At 39.6% G+C, this 21225-nt stretch overlaps 1 protein-coding gene across 6 annotated transcripts in view; it reads left to right on the top strand.

Annotated features, from left to right (window-relative positions):
* LOC108175444 (phosphatidylinositol 3,4,5-trisphosphate 3-phosphatase TPTE2) overlaps positions 1–21225 on the top strand; it is a 100272-nt gene that overhangs the window by 37035 nt on the left and 42012 nt on the right. For 4 of the 6 annotated variants that reach the window (XM_051832285.2, XM_051832287.2, XM_051832283.2 and 1 more), the window contains 8 exons: positions 80–133; positions 1971–2018; positions 5215–5262; positions 7258–7308; positions 8762–8815; positions 12036–12086; positions 13294–13449; positions 20523–20642. In XM_051832285.2, the coding sequence (XP_051688245.1) occupies positions 80–133; positions 1971–2018; positions 5215–5262; positions 7258–7308; positions 8762–8815; positions 12036–12086; positions 13294–13449; positions 20523–20642 (582 nt within the window). The other 2 variants (XM_051832286.2, XM_017350272.2) reach the window with 2 other exon arrangements.

Here is a 21225-nt window from a genome sequence, read left to right as displayed (position 1 = left end):
GAATGAATGTAATTAGTTGACACAAAAAGATAAGATCTCATAACGTAGGTATATCACTATTTACTTTTCAATTCTTTAGACTAAATACAGAAGAATGGGCATCAGACACTCATGAGGAGGTACCCAATACCATGTGAGTTATAAATAAATGTTAAAAGATATATATGTGTGTGTGTGTGTGTGTGTGTGTAATACCAAGCCCATGTATACACATTCATGACTAGATATAGGAGAGAACTTTAGAAATTTCATGAAAAGGAATTAAAATCAAGGCTTATGCTGAAATTCAAGCAGAGAGAGATCTTTAAAAGTTCTTAGAATATGACTACTATTATAAAACTATGAATTCATTTCCAAAATTTATAGCTAATTTTAATTGTTTTCTGAAAAACTATTAGCAGTACCCTATGTATGTTTATACACAAATGTATTTCTTTCAAAACACACACAAATAAGACCACAAAAAAAGAAAATTAGGTTGAAATTTGTAAGTCTACTCTTGGGAGTATCCTTGACAACTGATGATAACTTTGGCATCATCTGTTCTCACTGTCAGAAATGTAGTGAATTTTCTATTTTTTTAGATCACACTGGACGAGAGGACAGTTGTGAGTGGCATGATTCTTGCAGTCTGTATATTTGTCATTCTTAGTAACAGCGAATCCTGCAGGAAAGTCTTCTACCACGTGGGACTGGTGACCCAAACCCATTCTGAAACGCATTATGATTTTGACTTAGGCCTAGAGTTACTTTACCATGTCCATATCTCATGGATAAGAAAAACACAGATTTGAAAGTAGGGAGGCAATGGAGGGATTTGAGAATCAGAAATTTGGTGAGATGATAGTGCCTCAAAGTGAAGTGGAATTTGAAATAAATTCTACCACAAAAGGCTGACCCTCACTGGGACTAGAGTAATAAAAAAGAGCTTTACATAAATCTTGAAGCAGATATTTTCAGGACTAAGGTACTGATTACCGTCATAGAAAGCCTCTTTCTCACAAAAATGACAGGCTGAGTTCAAACCGTGATGTACACATGAAATTTAAGGATCAACCAGTTTATGTAGAGTAATAATAGGTTTCTGACCAAATAAAAATAAATTTAGAATTACACCTCAGGTTCAACTGCATACTCTTTTTTCTTTTAAATTTTTCTTTTTTAATTAATTAATTAATTTTCAACTATACACTCTTAAAATCCCTTAGCTCACACATAAACACAAAACACACACACACAGAAAAATAAATATGTATCAACACATCCTTCTGGAAACCCACATATACAAAAACACACTATAGAAAAGGTGAACAAAAAAAAGAGATAAACATTTGTGAAATTACTCTTAGGTGCCTCCTTGGCAATACAGGGTACCTCTTGATACTCTTGAAATTTTTTCACTGTAACATTTGTTGGTAGCTTTCCAGTGTTTCTTAGGTTGAGTTGGTTAAAGAGGAATCTGTCATAAGAGGGGTGCTTCTCTTTGTTGGCATATTTGTCATTCTTAGTTGCAGCCAACCTCTTGAGAAACTGTCAGATTCATTGCGTATGAGATGCTACTAGAGTGGGAGAAGAGAAGAGAGACTACTTTTTGAAATAAGTTGGAGGTAGCAGTGGACAGCAAGCAGCAGAGCCCTCAGCATAAAAGAACAGAACTAATGGAACCTGGGGGAGTCCTCACCCTCCGAATCTCTGCAACCATCTAAGGCTGGTGCCAAAATCCAAACTCACCATTACATTGGATGGAAGGCATGCAGATACTTGATTATACCTCACAGGAAGAAAAACAACTGTTGATGGGTGAAAGTAAGGAGAGGTGATGGAGGGAAGAACTAATAACTGATTTACAGGTGACTTGTTCAGGGGACAACTAGTTGATAAATTAAAAAGTAACTGTAAATATTTTAAGCTTAAAAAGTAAGTCTAAGATGTTATATGGTATCTCACTGTGTACCTTTTTAATCCTTTAGCAATGTCCTGTATGAGTCAGAATCCTCAGGGAGAAAAACCAAAGCAATGTAAGATATAAATGAATAAATAAACATTTATGTCTGTCTGTCTGTCTGTCTGCATTTCTCTGTTTCTTTCTTTCTATAGACATACATACATGCATGCAAATCCATGCATTCACACAAAGAGCACACAGAAATCTGGGATTTTGATTATTCATTGTCAGGAACATCCATGTAATGGGGTTTCCTTGTAATAGGGTCGCTTCTACCCTCCTCTCATGGTAAGCTTCAGCGTGGAATATTTTTGTCTTTTGGATTAAGGTAGAAAAAAGAACAACTTACAGAGGGGAACTTCTTATTCCTACTGTTTATTACCTTTGGTTACCAGGCAGAGACTGTACTGGAGTGAAAGGAAGGAGCGAATCCTGTTTGAAGCAAGGTGGAGGTAGCAGTGAGCAGAAAGCAGAGGAATCCTCAGCTAATGAAAGCTTGTCTATCCCTCCTCCTCTACAGCTCTGCCTCCATACAAAGCTGATGCTCCAAACCCACACACATCCTCACACTGGATAGAGTCCCTGCTTCAGGGCTGCAGCTTCTCAAACCTATCCGTTGGGCAAGAAATACAACCATGATAGGTGAAATTAAAGATGTAATGGAGGGAATGGAGAATCAAGAATTTTGAGGAAGCAAAAGTATAGGGACCTAAAAACAGAAATTGAACTTCAAGTAGGTTTCATGGCAAATGAGGATTATATTTTAGCATGAAGACCTACTTACATGAGGTGGGCATTTGTCACAGCTAAGTAATCAATTGAGACACTCTCATCTCATAGTGGGGAGCTCACATTGCATATTGGAGTGCCTAGTTAGAGTCAAAGACCCTCTGTTTCCAATCCAGCTTCCTGAAAATCTGCATCCTGAGAGGTGGCAGGTGATGGCTCAAATACTTGAGTCCCTGGAACCCACATGAGAAATCCAGATGGACTTTCAGGCTCCTGGCTTCAGCCTGGTCCAGCTCTGGCTATTGTGGCCTTTTGGGCAAGTGAACCAGTGGATGGAAGTTCACATTCTCTCTGCCTTTCAAATGAAATGAAAATAAATTTTAAAAAATGTAAAAGGTCTAGTTACTTAGTCTGGATGTATTACTATTTCACAAATCTAGGATATTCAGTACTGTTCTATAAAAACTCAATCTAATTTTAGAACTGACATGCCAATCCAAATTGGTGATATGCACATGAATATTTAAAGATACATTAGATCAAATCTCATAGACCCAAAAAGAAACATGTACCATTTTAATCCTTTATCCCAAATCTGAGTGAAGCAACAAAAGTAACCCATGACAGAGTAACCAATGAAATGTGAGTAGATGTATTTATCTATATACACAAAGACACATGCACATATACTCACACACTAAAAAACATAAGGCAATGACACAGGGAGACTGAGATTTCCGAGTCTCACTTTCAGGAGCTTCTATGACAAGTAGAGTATTTTTTTAATGCACAGAGACTGACAATTGGTGGAGCAGTTAGGATGCTAATTGAGATGCTTGCATCCCAAATCAAGGTGCTTGGGCTTCAGTCCTTGCTCTGCTCCCAATTCTAGCTTCCTGCTAATGTACACCCTGAGTGGCAGCAGGTGATGGCTCAAGTATTTAAGTCCCTGCAGCCCATGTGAGAGAACTAGAATAAGTTCTGAGCTTCTGGGTTTAGCGGGTCCCAACCTTGGCTGTTGCAAACATGTGAGGATTAAACAAGCAAATGAAAGATCTCTCTCTCTCTCTCTCTCTTTTTCTCCTTCCCTCCCTCAGAAATACAAATGCATTTTAAATGCTTATATATTTTTATATTTTTAAATTAAAAAATTTATTTAGTTAGTTGAAAAGAATTACAGAGAGAGAGTGAGAACCAGTACTTGTATGTGTTGCTAGTGTTGCAGATGATGGCTGAACATATTATGCCACAACGAAGGCCTTTAACACATTTTTAAATTGTATAGATTCACAGGGTACAATACGATGCTTCAATGCATTATATTTCATATAATCAGCACATCAGAGCCAATAACATTCATTAATATACGCATTATTTCCTTATGCTGAACCATTTAAAGTTCTCTCCTCTAACTATCTTGAAATATATGATGTATTATCATTGACAGTAATAAGCCTACTTGCAATAGAATATTAAAGCTTATTCCTGGGTTCTAGCCCTAGTTGGGGTGCTGGTTCTGTCCCAGTTGCTCCTCTTCCAGTCTAGCTCTCTGCTGAGGCCCAGGAAGGCAGTGGAGGATGGCCCAAGTGCTTGGGCCTTGCATCCGCATGGGAGACCAGGAGGAAGCATCTGCCTCCTGGCTTCAGATTGGCGCAGTGCACTGGCTGTGGCGGCCATTTAGGGGGTGACCAATGGAAGGAAGACCTTTCTCTCTGTCTTTCTCTCTCACTAACTTTGCCTGTCAAAAAAAAAAAAAACCAAAATACTTATTACTGCTGATTGTAACCTTTTTAAAAAATGATTTATTTATTCATATGAAAGAGCATGAGAGAGACAGAGAGAGAAAGAGAGAGAGAGAGATAGAAAATCTTCCATCCATGTTCACTCTCCAAACGTCCACAAAAGCCAGGTCTGGGCCAGGTTGAGGTAAAAAACCAGGAACCCTTTCACTCCTACATAGTTGGCAGGAGCCCAAACACTTCAGTCATCTTACGTTGCTTTCATATGCACATTAGCAGGAAGCTGGACTCAACTGTGCTCCAATATGCCACGTGGGTGTCACAAGCAGTGGCTTAACCTCACTGTGCCATAATACCACACCCTCTGACTGTAACTTTTAACTTGCTGAAATGCTCTTCCCCATTCCCACCTACCTTCTCAGTTCTCAGATAAGCACTATTCTACTCTTTACCTCTATGAACTAGACGTCTTTAGATTCTATGTATTAATGAGGTTTTACTGTATTTGTCTTTATGGACCAGCTTTTTCATTTAATATATTTCTAGTTCCATTAATGTCATTGCAAATGACAAGATTTATCTTTTTAATTGCTAAGTAGCCATCTTTTGTGTATATATCGATATACCACATTTACTTTATTCATTTATTGATAGATATTTAGTTTGATTCTGTATATTGACTCTTGTCCTGCAATAAGCAGAAGGATTATGAATTGTATATAAATTATATCTAATTTGAGCCAAAAAGTTAAGCCTAGGAAGTTAAGTGGCATCTGATTATATGTATTTTAAATTCTTTAGCTCTCCTTCACATGGACCAGCACCTTTTGGTGAAGTTATCAATGAAATGTGAGACATAAATGAATACATAAAGATACATTAACAAATAATTACAGAAGGAACGGGTTTTTTCAACTATTTTTTGAACTCTTAACATAGAGTTAATCATATGTGTGTAAAGCTAATTGAATACATTTTAGTTAAAAAAATAAGAGAGGGAGGAGAAAGAGGGGTGGGAGACTGGGTAGGAGGGTGGGTACAGTGGGAAGAATTACCTTATCTATGAAGCTGTAATTATGAAATATATGGTTAGTATTTCTTAAATAAAAGGTTTCTGAGAAAAAAATAAATACAAATAGATGGATAAGATATATAACTTCTACATACATACACACTCTCTCTATCTCACACACACACACACACACACACACATCCATTGATTATGGACTCACACATACACACACATAGGTGGAGATTGAGATATAGGAACTGGGGATGGTACTGCAGTGCAGTGGGTTAACGTCCTGGCCTGAGCACTGGCATCCCATATGGGTGCCAGTTCGAGACCCAGCTGCTCCACTTCCTGTCCAGCTCTCTGCTATGGCCTGGGATAGCAGTAGAGGGTTGCCTGAGTCTTTGGGCCCCTGCACCCAAGTGAGAGACCAGGAAGAGGCTCCTGGCTCCTGGCTTCTGATTTGCACAGCTCTGGCCGTTGCAGCCATCTGGGGAGTGAACCATTGGATGGAGGACCTTTCTCTTTCTGCCTCTCCTCTCTCTGTGTAACTGTGACTTTCAAATAAATAAATAAATCTTTAAAAAAAGAGATATAGGAACTTCACAGTCAGGAGAAGCCACAGCAATGGAGAGTGAGACCTTCACACTAGACCATCTGTAGGTAAATTTCCATCTTTCAAAGATTGTACTGGATAAAAGAAAAATAGATCATGGAAGATGCTTCTTCCTGTTAGTGTATTATCACCATTAGTTACAGGAAAACACTTAGGAAACTCAAATGTTTTGTGTATGAGATTTTAGTAAAGTGGGCCAAGCATAGGGGGTTGGGGCACTCAGTATTATTTGGAACAAAGAGTAGTGAAGAGGGAGCAAAGGAACTTTAAGCAAAAAAGAGGAACAAAAAGCTAACAGCCCTGGAAAAGTCACCTCTTGAGTGCTCTGAAAACATGTTATGGCTGGTTGCATGTCTACCATCTTTTCATCTGGCATCAGTGCTTAAATGCTTATATTTCAAAAAAGAAGGATATCAAATAAAGAATCTAATGTGAAATCTTAAGGACTTATAAAAATAAGAGCAAACCAAATCCCAAATTAAAAGGAGCCTATGTAGGCACCTTTCTTTTGGGGTGGATTGGATAAGAGAGAAAAATGTTACAAGTTGAATGCTTCCTCTTCCCCATGTTATTCATACCCTGGGCATCACTGGCCAAACTATCAGGATATCTTCAGAATCCTCTGTATGAGACCTTATTGGACTGGCTGAAAGTAGGAAAAGGTCATATTTGGAGAAATGGGGAGGGAGCAGATAAATCTTCAGCAGAAAGGGGAGGTGGTAATGGTGCCTGGATGTGTCCCTCATCCTAGTAAGGCAGGTACCCTGAGGCTAAAAATAACAGCATATTGGAGGGAACCCTGACTCATGCTACCAGCTACTAGACCCTGTCTAAAGGGAAGCAAGATCACCCTGATGAATTAAAGAAAGTGAAGGAGGGGCTTAGGAAGCAGGGCTTTAGGTGCAATAAGCATCCTAAAGTTGAATTTCAAATAAATTCCATCACAGAAGGTTTTTACACATTGCTTCAGATTCAGTAGTAAGAAACTGCACTTTAATACTGAACCATTACATTTTTGACAGGACTAAAGTACTTAATACAGTGATATAAATTATCATTTTTAAGGAACATGGTATATTCTATTCCAAAATTATATATGAAGTTTTTAAGGGTCAGCCAGTTTATAAGTTGAAGAGTTATTGTAACCATTTTGAAGTAAAACAGCAAATTATGCAAGTCACATGGCATCTTACTATGTACCTTTTTAATCCTCTAGTACTGTCCAGTCAGACTTGAAAACATCCCCAAGTGAATGCACCAATACAAGGTAATAAAATATAAGTGTGTCGCTCCCCGTCTTCGCGGAGGAACGACACAGGATCCTGAGCTGTTCTTTTGTCTTCTCGGCCCTCCCCGGGTTTGCTGCTGGTTCTTCCCGGGTTGGCTACCGTCCCTTCCACCTCCGTGGAAGGGCAGTTCCCCCTAGCCACTTTCCCCACTTCCGCGGGGGAGCGGCACACCGCCGGCCAGCTCTCTCGGGGGCTGCTCAGATGTTCCCTCAGATGTTCCTTCAGATAGATGTTCCTCTAGATGTTCCTGGTGCATGTTGTCTCTCTCCTCCTTTATAGTCCTCTTCCACCAATCCCAACTCTGCTACCCACACGCCGAGTACACTGCTCTCCTCCAATCAGGAGCAGGATCAGCTCCTGCAGCTCAGTCAATCAAATTGGCGAGAGGCAGCTGTGTAGAAGTTTACTCCTCTCCCAGCACCATATTGTGGGAGAGCAGATGCATAGAATAAGTCTTAATTCCAGTAACTTAGTCTAGTCCGAGTTGCTCCCAGTTGCTCCCCACAAAGTGAACTGGTGTGTGTGTGTGTGTGTGTGAGAGAGAGAGAGAGAGAGAGAGAGAGAGAGAGAGAATTTGGGATAGTCACTGTCAGGAGCATCCATGGGAATACAGAGTTCCTTCCATGCCATTCCTAATATACTTTTCATGTATGTATGTATGTATGTATGTTCTTTTCTTCAGTATGTAATACTCTTTGTTTTTAATCTTCATATAAAAACAATAATGATAGTTTGAGAAGGGAGTCTTCTTGCTTCTTACTTCACCTACTTCTCTTGTTCTTGCTTCTTACTTCACCTACTTCTCTTGTTACTGCTTACTTCACCCTTAGTTTGTAGCAGCCAAAACCTTTAGGAAAGTATCAGAAAGTATGACACTTTACTAGAGCAGGCCAAGGCTGCAGAGAAAGCCATCGGGATGGAACAAGGAAGTGGCAATGACAGCAGCTGAGGTGCCCTCAGCAGAAAAGAATAAAGCTAATGCATCCTGGATGTATCCTTCACTCTCCAGAGCTGTGCCACCATGTGAGGCTGGTGCCTACCCACAAACACACCATCACGTTAAAAGGAGCTGCCACTTCAGGTCTGCTTGACCTTACCTGAGGGGCTGTAGAGATGTTATGATCATGGAGATTGAGATGGTGACTGTACTTGAGAATCATGAAATTGGATGGAGCAAGAGAAATAGGTACCTGCAAACTCAGGGTGAATTTTGAAATAAATACTGTTACAAATTGTGGTTAGGTTCAACTGTAAACAACTATACTTAAATCTGTAGTTGTTAACTTTTTGACATGTCTACAGTTTAACTTTTTAAATTGTTTTTTTAAAGATAAACCAGTTTATAAGTTAATGAGTAATTATAAATACTTGAACTAAGATAAAATCTAGGAAATTATGTTGTATCTGATATACACATTTTTAATCCTCCAGCACCACCTTCAGTGAGTCAACAGCAATATCTGTTGATGAAGGCATCGATGAAACGTGAGCTCTCTATAAATGAATCCTTATTTGTATATGTAAACCAACACACATGTAAATAGACACACACACACACTCACACACAGACATACACAGAGAGATGGAGATTTGAGAAGTTCTGATTAGCAGCATCAGTGACAATACAGTATGTCTTTGACATAGTTTTTTTTTTTTTTGACAGGCAGAGTGGACAGTGAGAGAGAGAGACAGAGAGAAAGGTCTTCCTTTGCCGTTGGTTCAACCTCCAATGGCCGCCGCAGCCAGCGTGCTGCGGCCGGCGCACCGCGCTGATCCGGTGGCAGGAGCCAGGAGCCAGGTGCTTTTCCTGGTCTCCCATCGGGTGCAGGGCCCAAGCACCTGGGCCATCCTCCACTGCACTCCCTGGCCACAGCAGAGAGCTGGCCTGGAAGAGGGGCAACAGGGACAGAATCCGGGGCCCCGACCGGGACTAGAACCTGGTGTGCCAGCGCCGCTAGGCGGAGGATTAGCCTAGTGAGCCGCGGCGCCGGCCGACATTGTTTTCTAAAGTCTCCTTTTATCTGTAGGTACCTTTCTATTTTATAAGTTTATTATTTTTTCAGCTTGAAAATTTATTAATTGTTAACATTTTGCCACATTCACTTCATATGTGGAGATTATATACACATACATATATACTATTTGTTCTTCTTTTAAAAGTTTTATTTTATTTCTTTCAGAGACAGAGTCACAGAGAGAGGTAGAAACAGAGAGAGAGGCCTTTCATTCACTAGTTCACTTCCCAAATGATCACATCGGCCAGCATTGAGGAGATCTGAAGCTAGGAGCCCGGAGCTTCCTCTGGGTTTTCCAGGTGGTTGCAGGCATCCTCAACTGCTATCCTAGGCACATTGGCAGTGAGCCAGATCGGAATTCAAGCAGCCAGGCCTTTAACTGGCCCCCATATGGGATCCTGGTGCTACAGGCAGGGGCTTTAACCTGCTGTGCCAAAGCCCAGCTCCTACTATTTTTTCTTGAAAACAGATTAATATGACAAAGTGAGGTATTTATGATCATGATCAAAATGTGAAGAAAGAAGGAGATAGTGTCATGTACATGGTATGAATGAGAGAAGCAATATTTAATAACTATATGCCAAATGATGACAGCCATACAATTTTTATACTCTCCCTGTATATTAACTTCCACAAACAACAGAAAATATGTGATATTTGTTTTTCTTGGTCTGCTTTATTTCACATAATCTAATGATCTCCAGTCCTATCCACTTGTTCCAAATGTCAGGATTTCATTCTTTGTTATGACTGTGTGATACTCCATTAGGCATATATGCCACATTTTCTTTTTCTTTTTTTTTTCTTTCTTTTTTTTTTTTTTTTTGACAGGCAGAGTGGACAGTGAGAGAGAGAGAGACAGAGAGAAAGGTCTTTCTTTTGCCGTTGGTTCACCCTCCAATGGCCGGCGGCGCGCTGCAGCCAGCGCACCGCGCTGATCCAATGGCAGGAGCCAGGTGCTTATCCTGGTCTCCCATGGAGTGCAGGGCCCAAGCACTTGGGCCATCCTCCACTGCACTCCCGGGCCACAGCAGAGAGCTGGCCTGGAAGAGGGGCAACAGGGACAGAATCCGGTGCCCTGACCGGGACTAGAACCCGGTGTGCCGGCGCCACAAGGCAGAAGATTTGCCTAGTGAACCACGGTGCCGGCCCACATTTTCTTTTTCTGAACATTTTACTAAAAGACAATGGCATCACAGTTTCATTATCTGTCACCATTTGATGGATATCTGAGTTGCTTCCATGTTTTTGCTATTGTCAATTATTGAGCTGCTATAAACATGGGAGTCCAGCTACCTCTTTCATATACTGATTTCATTTGCCTTGCATATATTCCCAGGGGTGTGATAGCAAGATCATATGGCAGGTCTATTTTTAGTTTCTTGAGGAATATTCATCATATTTTGCATCCGATTTGCATTCCCTCCAACACTGTTTGAAGCTGCACTTAAATTGCATATTTTGATAAGAACAAAATAGTCTGAATTGTATATTTACTCTGGATAGTTTTGAAAAGATGCAGAAAAAGAATAGAGAGGCTAGTGTCATTCCAAGCTACTCCTTTGTGCCTCCATGTTTCTGTCAAGCATGGTTCTCTGTGGCCACACTGTTAAGCAATTTCAGGGTTGTAACAATTCTTTGCTTCCTGGAGATCCAGTGCACTGCAGGAGTCAGAAAGGGCTTGTAATAAGAGGATGCCTACCTCAAGGTAAATTTTACTTCTTTAATCATTCAGTTGCCCATCTACCTAAGTCTTAGCTTTTTAAGCCTGAGTGGAAAAGGTGGGTGCAGGTAGATTAAGGGGATATTAAAAGTATTGGAGCTTTCTTATAATTAAGGTTACCCTAACAACATTCATCCATGTCCTAAGGTCTACTCGGTATCTGTTGTCTCCATTCTCCAGTTTTGGGCACAGGCTGTCAGAGCTGTGTTGTGATTGATTCCACTTGGGATGGAATTTGAGTCTTGCATTGGAGGTTTCAGCAGGGTAGGAAATCGGTCCCCAGTAGTTACCTTGTCTGTAGCCATGTGGTAAAATGAAGCATCACTAGAGACTACATCAACCAGGCTTTTGTTCCTGTCATGAATGGAAGGTGCTCAGTCTTTAGGACATTTTTCCTTGGAAATACGTGCCTAACTTCCTTACCTCCAAAGTACATTTGCAACTCCAACTGTAGCTCTCATTAATGATTATCTGTTCACTGGAAATCCAGTAGCAACAAATGAACATTATGGGATAAGAATACCATTTATTCCTGATGCCCATCCCTGAAATCTCTTACTGCTGTGGATCCTGAGGTCTATCCTGAATCTGGTGACCTGCCCACAATGCCCTAGCTCATTCATGGAAGAGTTGATGTAAGAAAATAGTTCTATCTTACCACTCTTTTCTTGTCCATACTATGTGCATTAGTTGATGTCCCCACATTTAATATTACCATTTAGTTAGAGTCAGGGCTTTATACCTAAGGGCAATGTTACTAAATATCCAAAGCTTGGTGTTCTACTCACACACAAAACCTGATGCTGCAGAAAGCTAAACACATTTCAGTTATTAGCAAAATGGACTTTGTTTTACAACTTCTGAAAATTTTTCTTGTAAAATTGTTCGAAGTGCCTTCCTGAATTAAAATCATAATGTATTTTAATGGAAATCTGTGATTGATTGTGTATTTCCTTCTTTTTTGCAGCAGCAGGATAAAGAACATTGCTCGCTTAATTGTATCATCCTTTGCATTCAGGTGATACTTTTAAAAAGAATGTAATTAAATATGTATGACATTTAATATCATTATTCTAATGGAAAATTATATGTAAACAAAACAAAAATATTTTACCATTAATAAGTTGTTAAATAACTATGCTATTGCCGCATTAAAGCACTCATAAACTATATGTGTTTTTTTAAAAAAATGTTGTTAAATATACCATGTGCTTTGCTTTTATGCAATCTAATTTGTCTTGGAATTCTGGCTTAAGCTAGACATCAGGACTTGCAAAGAACTAGTATTTGCCTAAATCTAACAGTAATATACTGGTAAGTTTTTCTTTCTGTAAAAGTGAAAATAATGAAGCATACAAGATAAAATTCCATAGAGCATTTTGTTAAATACCATACACACTAGAATTACTTTTTAATTTTGGAACCATTTTACTAGTTCCTCTTCTGTACAAAGAGGAGAGGAAGACTTCATACAGATTAATACAATATAATTCCTTTTAAATTAATATTCTCATTTAAGTTGGAATTATCACAAAGTACATTGAAGATTAATTCAACTTCACATACTACTAAAACATAATCAATTTCTAAAGAATGTGTTTAGAATTTATAAGAAAAAGACATAGGAGGCACTTTAAAGTTCAACAATCAAAATACTGATAGAATTGAATTATTTCTTATGTGAGAATTACTGGGTCAGAAGTACCCATGAATATGTAATCATGTACTTGTTGAAAAAAATACTGATAAAATAATCTTACTAGTCAAAGTTCATCTTTGAAGACATTAATGTTAAGTATGCCCAGAAATTAGTTTTTATTACCAAATTCTTAAATATTCTCCAGATTAATAAGGTTTAAATTTTATGGGAACTTCATAGCTACTCCTTATGAAATTCTCAAATTACAAGCATAATTTACAAACAGAGACATATAATTCTAATATTGTTTTCCTGCTGTGTCTTGAGGAGTTAGTCTGATATGCATCCTATAAAAAGACAAAATAACATGTTGTAAAATGGGCTGGTGAGAATTTTATTCACCAGCTACTGCTTTGGTTGGGTGAAAACCGAGTAATATTTTTGAGATTCTGAGGCAGCATAGTCCTCCTTTTAATCTGACAGCTTAATCCTAAATAATTACATATTGTTAAACTAAATATAGTCTAACTGTAGAACAAAAATATCTTTATCTGCATAATCATTATTTACATTTTGTTTATTATAGAATATTTGGAATTCTACTCATATTTGTGGACATATTTCTCATTGTGTCAGATGTACTTTTCAATGATAACACAATGGTTTTGGAATTTCGTTCAACTTCTTTGGCTATTGCATTCTTTTTTCTCTTTGATGTTCTACTCAGAATATATGTTGAGGGGTAAGTTTGATTCCTTTTTTTCTTAGCACACAAAATAATTTTATATTATCGTAAGACATATCCCAAAATAATTAGTAGGTTAGTCCAAACAAATTTGTCCCTCTTTATCAGAATCATTCTCCTGGAAGGCACAGCCCATACAGAAATAATAATTCTAATCCCAGTTTTTCATTGATTGCATGTTAATAATATATATTCTCCAACAGTGCATTCTAGAAGCTTCTATGGCAGATAAAGCTTAAAGAGAATGCAAAATAGGACCGGGCAGCTGATGTGTCAATATGCACATTAACAGGGGGAACATGTGCTGAATATAGATAACAAAAATTCCCAACAAAATATGAATAAGTTGAATCCAGCAGCACATCAAAAGGATCATTCATCATGATCAAATGGGATTTATCCTGGGGATGCAAGGATGATGGAAACAACGTCAATCAATTATATACCACATCAAAGTAATGGATAAAATCCTGATGATCTTAATAGATACAGAAAAAACACTCAGTAAAATCCAACCAATTCATAATGAAAACTCTGAACAAATTAGGTATATGAAGAATGTACCTCAGTAATAAAGGCTATAGATGAAAAACTGATAGCCAATATTGCACTGAATGGGGAAAAGCTGAAAGCCATTCCTCTAAGATCCAGAATGACACAATGTAATGTCCTCTCTCAGTACTTATATTCACTACCACACTGGAAGCTTTGGCCAGATTTATTAGGCAAGAGAAAAAACTAAAAGGCATATAGGGAGCCGGTGCCGCGGCTCACTAGGCTAATCCTCCGCCTTGCGGCGCCGGCACACCGGGTTCTAGTCCCGGTTGGGGCGCCAGATTCTGTCCTGGTTGCCCCTCTTCCAGGCCAGCTCTCTGCTGTGGCCCGGGAGTGCAGTGGAGGATGGCCCAAGTGCTTGGGCCCTGCACCCCATGGGAGACGTACCTGGCTCCTGCCATTGGATCAGTGCGGTGCACCGGTCGCAGCGTGCCAGCCGCGGTGGCCATTGGAGGGTGAACCAATGGCAAAGGAAGACCTTTCTCTCTGTCTCTCTCTCACTGTCCACTCTGCCTGTCAAAAAAAAAAAAAGGCATATAGGAAGGGGAAGTCAAATTATACATATTTATAGATGATATAATTCAATGTACAGAAACACCTAAATATCCCACCAAAAGAATGTTAGAAATAATAAACAGATGGGGCTGGCGCTGTGGCATAGTGGTTAAAACCACCGCTTGCAATGCTGGCATCCCATATGGGTGCTGGTTTGAGTTCTGGCTGCTTCATTTCTGATCCAGCTCTCTGCTATGGCCTGGGAAAGCAGTAGTAGATGGCCCAAGTCCTTGGGCCCCTGCACCCATGTAGAGACCTGGAAGAAGCTCCTGGATCTTGGCTTTGGATTGGCATAGCTCTAGCTGTCACGGCCAATTGGGAAGTAAACCAGCAGATGGAAGACCTCTCTCTCTCTCTCTCTGTCCCTCCTTCTCTCTCTGTGTAACTCTAACTTTCAAATAAATAAATAAATCTTTTTAAAAAAAGAAATAATAAATTCAGTAATGTTGGAGTACACCAAATCAACCTAGAAAAATGAATAGCATTTAAAAAGTTTTATTTATCTAAAAAGCAGAGTGAAAGAGCAAAAAGCAGAGACAGAGAGAAAGATCTTCCACCTGCTGGTTCACTACCCCAACAGCCATGTCTAGGCCATGTCTAGGCCAGGTCTAGGCCAGGTCTAGGCCAGGCTGAAGCCAGAATCCAGGAACTCCATCTTGGTCTCCCACATGGGTGATAGGGGCCTAAGTATTTGAGCTATCATCTGCTGCCTTCCCAGACACATTATTAGGAAGCTGCATCAGAAGCAGAGTAGCTGGGATTCAAACCAGGCACTCCAATATGGAATGTGGGTGTCCCAAGTGGTGGCTTAACCTGCTGCACCACAATGGCACTGGCAGCCTTGTTACATACCTGTAAGGATCTTGCTGAGAAGGAAATCATAAAAGCAGTCTCATTCACAATATCCAATTTTTAAAAAGCATCATGGAATAAATTTAAACAAAGATTAGAAAAACCTCTACAATGAAAATCACAAAACATTGATAAAAGAAATTGAAGAATACATACACATACAGATGGAATGAGGTCCCATGTTTGTGGATTGGAAGAATTAGGATTGTTAAAATGTCCACATTACTCAATGCAATTTACAGATTCAATACAATTATTCTTTACATAACTAGAAAAAAATCCTAAAATTCACACAAAAGCACGAAAGACCCCAAATAGCCAAAGTAATCCTGAACAAAAAGAACGAAGCTTGAAGCAACACAAACATGTTATCAAGTGATAGTAACCAAAATATCATGGTATTGGCATAAGGACACATAGAACAATGAAACAGAGTAGAGATCCCAGAAATAAATCCACACATCCATAACCAACAGATTCTCAACTTAGTCACGAAAAATATACCATGGAAAAAGGACAATGTCCTCTATAATGATGGTGGGAAAGCTGAATATCCATAGACAGAAGATTAAAACATCACCCTTCCCTACCTCTCACCCTATACATATATCAACTCAATATAGATCAACCTAAATATAAGGCCTGATACTGTGAAACATCTAGAAGAAAACATAGGAGAAACACATAAAGGCATCAATATAAGCAATGGGTTTTTGGATAAGACCACAAAAGTACAATGAACAAAAAGCAAAAATAGACAAATGGGATTTCATTGAACTAAAAGGCATCTGCATGGCCAAAGAAACAATAAACACAGTGAATAGACAAACTACAAAATAGGAGAAATATTCGTAAACTATATATCTGACAGAGGATTCATATACAGAATATGTAAAGAACTAAAAGATGTCTATAGAAAAATTCACATTTCCAAAAAAATTTATATGTTTGAAAGAGTTGTGGAGAGATAAAGTGAGAGTCAGAGAGAGAGAGAGAGAGTGTGAGAGAGAGATCTTCCATTTACTGGTTCATTCCTCAAGTGGCCATAATGGCCAAGTCTGGACCAAGCCAAAGCCAGGAGCCAGGAGCTTGATCTGTCTCCCACATGGGTTCAGGGGCCAAAGCAGTTGGATCATTCTCCACTTCACATTAACAGGGAGCTAGATTGGAAGTGGAGCAGCCCAAATGCGAACTGGTGACCATATGGGATGCCAGCATTGTAGGCAGTGGTTTAACCCATTATGCCACAATGCTGGCCTCAAAAAATCTAATTTTAAAATGTGAAAATGATACATTTAGACATTTCTCAAAAGAAGAAATTCAAATGGCTAAATTTATGAAAAATTTCTCAATCTCATCAGTTAATACAAATTAAAACTATGAGATATTATCTCATCCCAGTTAGAAAGGCTATTACCAAAAAGACAAAAAACCCATAAAGGCTGGTCAGGATGTGGGAAAAAGCAATTCATATACCCTGTTGAAGGGAATGTAAATTAGTACAGCAGGTGTGGAGGCTCCTCAAGAAAATAAAACAGATATACCTGGGGGCAAGTCCTGGCACAGTGGGTTAAGCCACTGCTTCACACACCTACATCCACACCAGAGTGCCTGTGTTCAAGTCCCAGCTCCACACTTCAAACCAGCTTCCCACTAATGTGCTTCCTGGGAGGAAGTAAGTGATTACTCAAGCACGTGAGTCCCTGCCATCCACAGAAGAGACCTGGATTGAATTCCTGACTCCTAGCATTGAGCTGGCCCAATCCCAGTTGTTGTAGGCATTTTGGGAGTGAGTGAATCAGCAGATGGGAGATCTCTCCCTCTCCCTCTCTCTATTTCTGTCTTTAAAATAAATAAGTGAATAAATAGATATTTAAAATAATATATGTACCACACCATATGATCCAGTTATCTCACTTCACAAATTCAAAGAAAAGTAATTCAGCATGTCATAAAAACACCTGCAATCTCATGTTTATTGCTGCATTATTCACAATACCAAGATGTGAAATCAACCTAGGTGCCCATAAATGTATGCATAAAAAAAGAAAATGTGACATATATACACAATGGCAAATTATTCAGCCATAAGAAAGAATGATATCCTATCAATTTCTTTCTTTCTTTCTTTCTTTCTTTCTTTCTTTCTTTCTTTCTTTCTTTCTTTCTTTCTTTCTTTCTTTCTTTCCTTCCTTCCTTCCTTCCTTCCTTCCTTCCTTCCTTCCTTCCTTCCTTCCTTCTTTCTTTCTTTCTTTCTTTCTTTCTTTCTTTCTTTCTTTCTTTCTTTCTTGTTTTGACAGGCAGAGTGGACAGTGAGAGAGAGGCAGAGAGAAAGGTCTTCCTTTTGCTGTTGGTTCACCCTCCAATGGCCTCCGCGGCCGGCGCACCGCGCTGATCCGATGGCAGGAGCCAGGTACTTATCCTGGTCTCCCATGGAGTGCAGGGCCCAAGCACTTGGGCCATCCTCCACTGCACTCCCTGGCCACAGCAGAGAGCTGGCCTGGAAGAGGGGCAACCGGGACAGAATCCGGTGCCCCGACCGGAACTAGAACCCGGTGTGCCGGCACCGCAAGGTAGAGGATTAGCCTATTGAGCCGTGGCACCGGCCCCCCTATCAATTTCTTTCTTTAAAGATTTATTTATTTATTTGAAATTCAGAGTTAAACAGAGAGAGAAGGAGAGGCAGTGAAGAGAGAGAGAGAGCAAGAGAGAGAGGGAGAGAGAGGGAGAGAGAGAAAGAGGGAGAGAGAGAGTGCTTCTGCACCTGCACCCACATGGAAGACCAGGAAGAAATACATGGCTCCTGGCTTCAGATTATTGTAGCTCCAGCAGTAGCGGCCACTTGGGGGGTGAACCAATGGAAGGAAGACCTTTCTCTCTGTCTCTCTGTCTCTCACTGTCTAACTCTATCTGTCAAATAAATAATAATAATGATAATAATAAAGATTTGGAAAAGATGTTTAAGGAGGTAAAATTCTACCTAAGCTGATTTTATAATCACACATTAAAAACATGTATCAACTTATCAAAGTAAATATAAATATGTACAATTAAAATAACAAAATATTCAAAAAGAAATAAGAATACATATATGAGTACAAATATTGATACTTTTATTAAGAGTTGAGTCATGGGACCAGCACTGTGGTGTAGTGGGTAAATCTGCCTCCTTCAGTGCTGATCCCATATGGGTACCGGTTCTTGTCCTGGCTACTCCACTTCCGATCCAGCTCTCTGCTATGGCCTGGGCAAACAGTGGAAGACCTGTGTTGGAGACCAACAAGAAGCTCCTGACCTCTGACTTCAGATTGGCGTAGCTCTGGCTATTGTGGCCAACTGGGAAGTGAGCCAGTGGATAGAAGACCTCTCTCCCTCTCTCTCTCTCTCTCTCTCTCCCTCTCTCTCTCTGCTTCTCTGTAACCCTGCTTTTAAAATAAATGAATAAATGTAAAAAAAAGAGTTGACTCATGTTGCTGGCACTGTGACTGAGTGAGCTAGATTGCCACATTACAATGCCAGCATCCCATTTCAGAGCAACAGTTCAAGTCCCAGCTGTTCCACTTCTTATCCAGCTCTCGGCTTATACTTCTATGAAAGCAGTGGAAGATGGCCCAAGTATTTGGACCCTGCCCTTACATGAAAGACTTGGATAGAGTTCCTGGCTACTGTCTTTGGCCTGGCCCACCCCTAGCCATTGCCGTCATTTGGGGAGTGAACCAGAAGATGAGACATTCTCTCTCTGTCTCTCTGTTAATGTCCCTGTTTCTCTGTCACTGTGTCTTTGTCATTCTGCCATTCAAAAAAATGAATATTTTTAAAAAATAATTGAATTATAATCGACATTTAACAGTATACTAAGTACTATATAATAAATAATAAATAACTCTGTGTCTTATCTCAGAATGAAATTTTTGGAGTCGGTACTGTGGTGCAGTGGGTTAAGCTGCCAAGTGCAGTACCAGCATCCCATATGGCAAGCAGTTAGAGTTCCTGCTGCTCTACTTCCAATACAGTTCCATGCTAATGCACCTGGGACAGCAGTGGAAGATGGCCCAAGTCCGTAGGCCACTGCACTCATGAGGGAGACCTGAATGAAGCTCCTGGCTCTGGCCTGTCAGAGCCGTAGCAGGTTGGGCCATTTGGGGAGTGAATCAGCAGATTCTCTCTCTCTCTCTCTCTCTCTCTCTCTATATATATATATATATATATATATATATCTGCCCTTCATGTAAATAATCTCTAAAAAAATAATTTTAGTGAGGTGAAGCGGAGACATGAAGCATGCTCTTCCCATTAGAGGGCAGTGAAGCAGCGGTCACTTTTTCTCTGCCAGCTTTCTGAGAAAGTGTGTGGTATGAGGCAAGCCTTGGACATGACCAATAGGGGAGTCAAGGACTAAGTTCTCCAGCCTCCTTTCATCCAGAGGATCTCAGAAGGCAGTATGTCTCCTCTCTGTTGACTCCCCATCCTCATGCCATTGAACTAAGCATAGTTGCCCAAAGTCAGGTTTCTCAGTCCCTGAAAGGGGCCTCCTTGACTCAGAAGAAGCATTCCCTGGAGAACAAGTGACCATGTCTGAAGGAGCCACTTTGAGAAAGAAGTTGTGGTGGATGGAGTTCATCTTTGCCTAAAGGAGGCTACACAAGCCTGCAGGTATTCCAGTGTCGGTTCAGAGCCAGACCATGAGTTTGCTGGTCTAAATAGTGATGCTTCTTTCTCTCATAAGCTTCTCTGTTATAACTCCTCACAGCTCCAGGTGCTCTAATGCTGTGAAATATTCACCTTCCATTGCCCAACACCCCACATTTCTTCTGTCACCTACATGAAATCAATGCTTGCCTCTTATTCTGTGGTTCTCCTCCATCTGTTACTACACTGAAACTGCCATATTAAAGCTTTAGTTATATATACAAATCTCATAATGAATATAAATTTTCTGTATGTAAAATTGCCATTCACATTTCATTTTTATCGAAATTGAAACTAGAACTTACATTTTAAATAATTATTGAAAGTAGATTGCTTAATTGGAATGAGTCAAATAATATGCACTTTAAATATATTCCTATCTTCCCTTGTGAGGGACAAACTATTTTTTTATATTGCAGGAGGAAGCAATATTTTTCTGATCTATTTAACACCTTAGATACTGTCATTATTGCAATAACTCTCGTGATTGATACCATTTACTTCTTTTTTGACCTAAGAATTCTGAAAGACATACCAAGGTATGAAACATATATCTCTCAGTTTTTAAATTTTTTTGTATTTTCTGTAGCATTTATTCCATATAGTCTTTTTAACTTGGAATATTCTGATTCTGTACTAAATAAGCTACTTAAAAATGAAATCTTAGATAAATTTCCACATACTTCAAACCTTTGATTTTAGCATAGGCAAAATTCAAATGACTTTAATCATGAGTCTTAAACAACAGCAAACAAAACAGAAAACCCAGAAGTGATATGGATAGCAATGCAGAGGTGGTTTTGCAGCACAGTTATCATAGAAATGAGGAAAGTTGAGGCAAAGTTAGAACCGTTCAGGATTAGGAATTTTTCTTTTTTACTGGAGCAATGAGGAAAAGAAGCAAATATGATTTGGGATGCACATATAGTAGGCGGGAGCTCACCAGGCTTATCCATTAGTCAAATAGCTGGCTTTCTTCTATACTCCAGCTTTGATAAGGCTTCAGTTCAGACCCAATTAACTGTGTTATGTGTTAGGCTTTGGAGTTGTTTGAAAATAACAAGCTGTGGAGGGAGGGGTGGGAGGAAAGTGCCACCATATTCCTAAATCTGTATATTTGAA

This window comes from Oryctolagus cuniculus, chromosome 9, assembly GCF_964237555.1.
Source record: "Oryctolagus cuniculus chromosome 9, mOryCun1.1, whole genome shotgun sequence".
Lineage (NCBI taxonomy): Eukaryota > Metazoa > Chordata > Mammalia > Lagomorpha > Leporidae > Oryctolagus > Oryctolagus cuniculus.
This window is presented reverse-complemented; position numbering and strand designations above follow the sequence as displayed.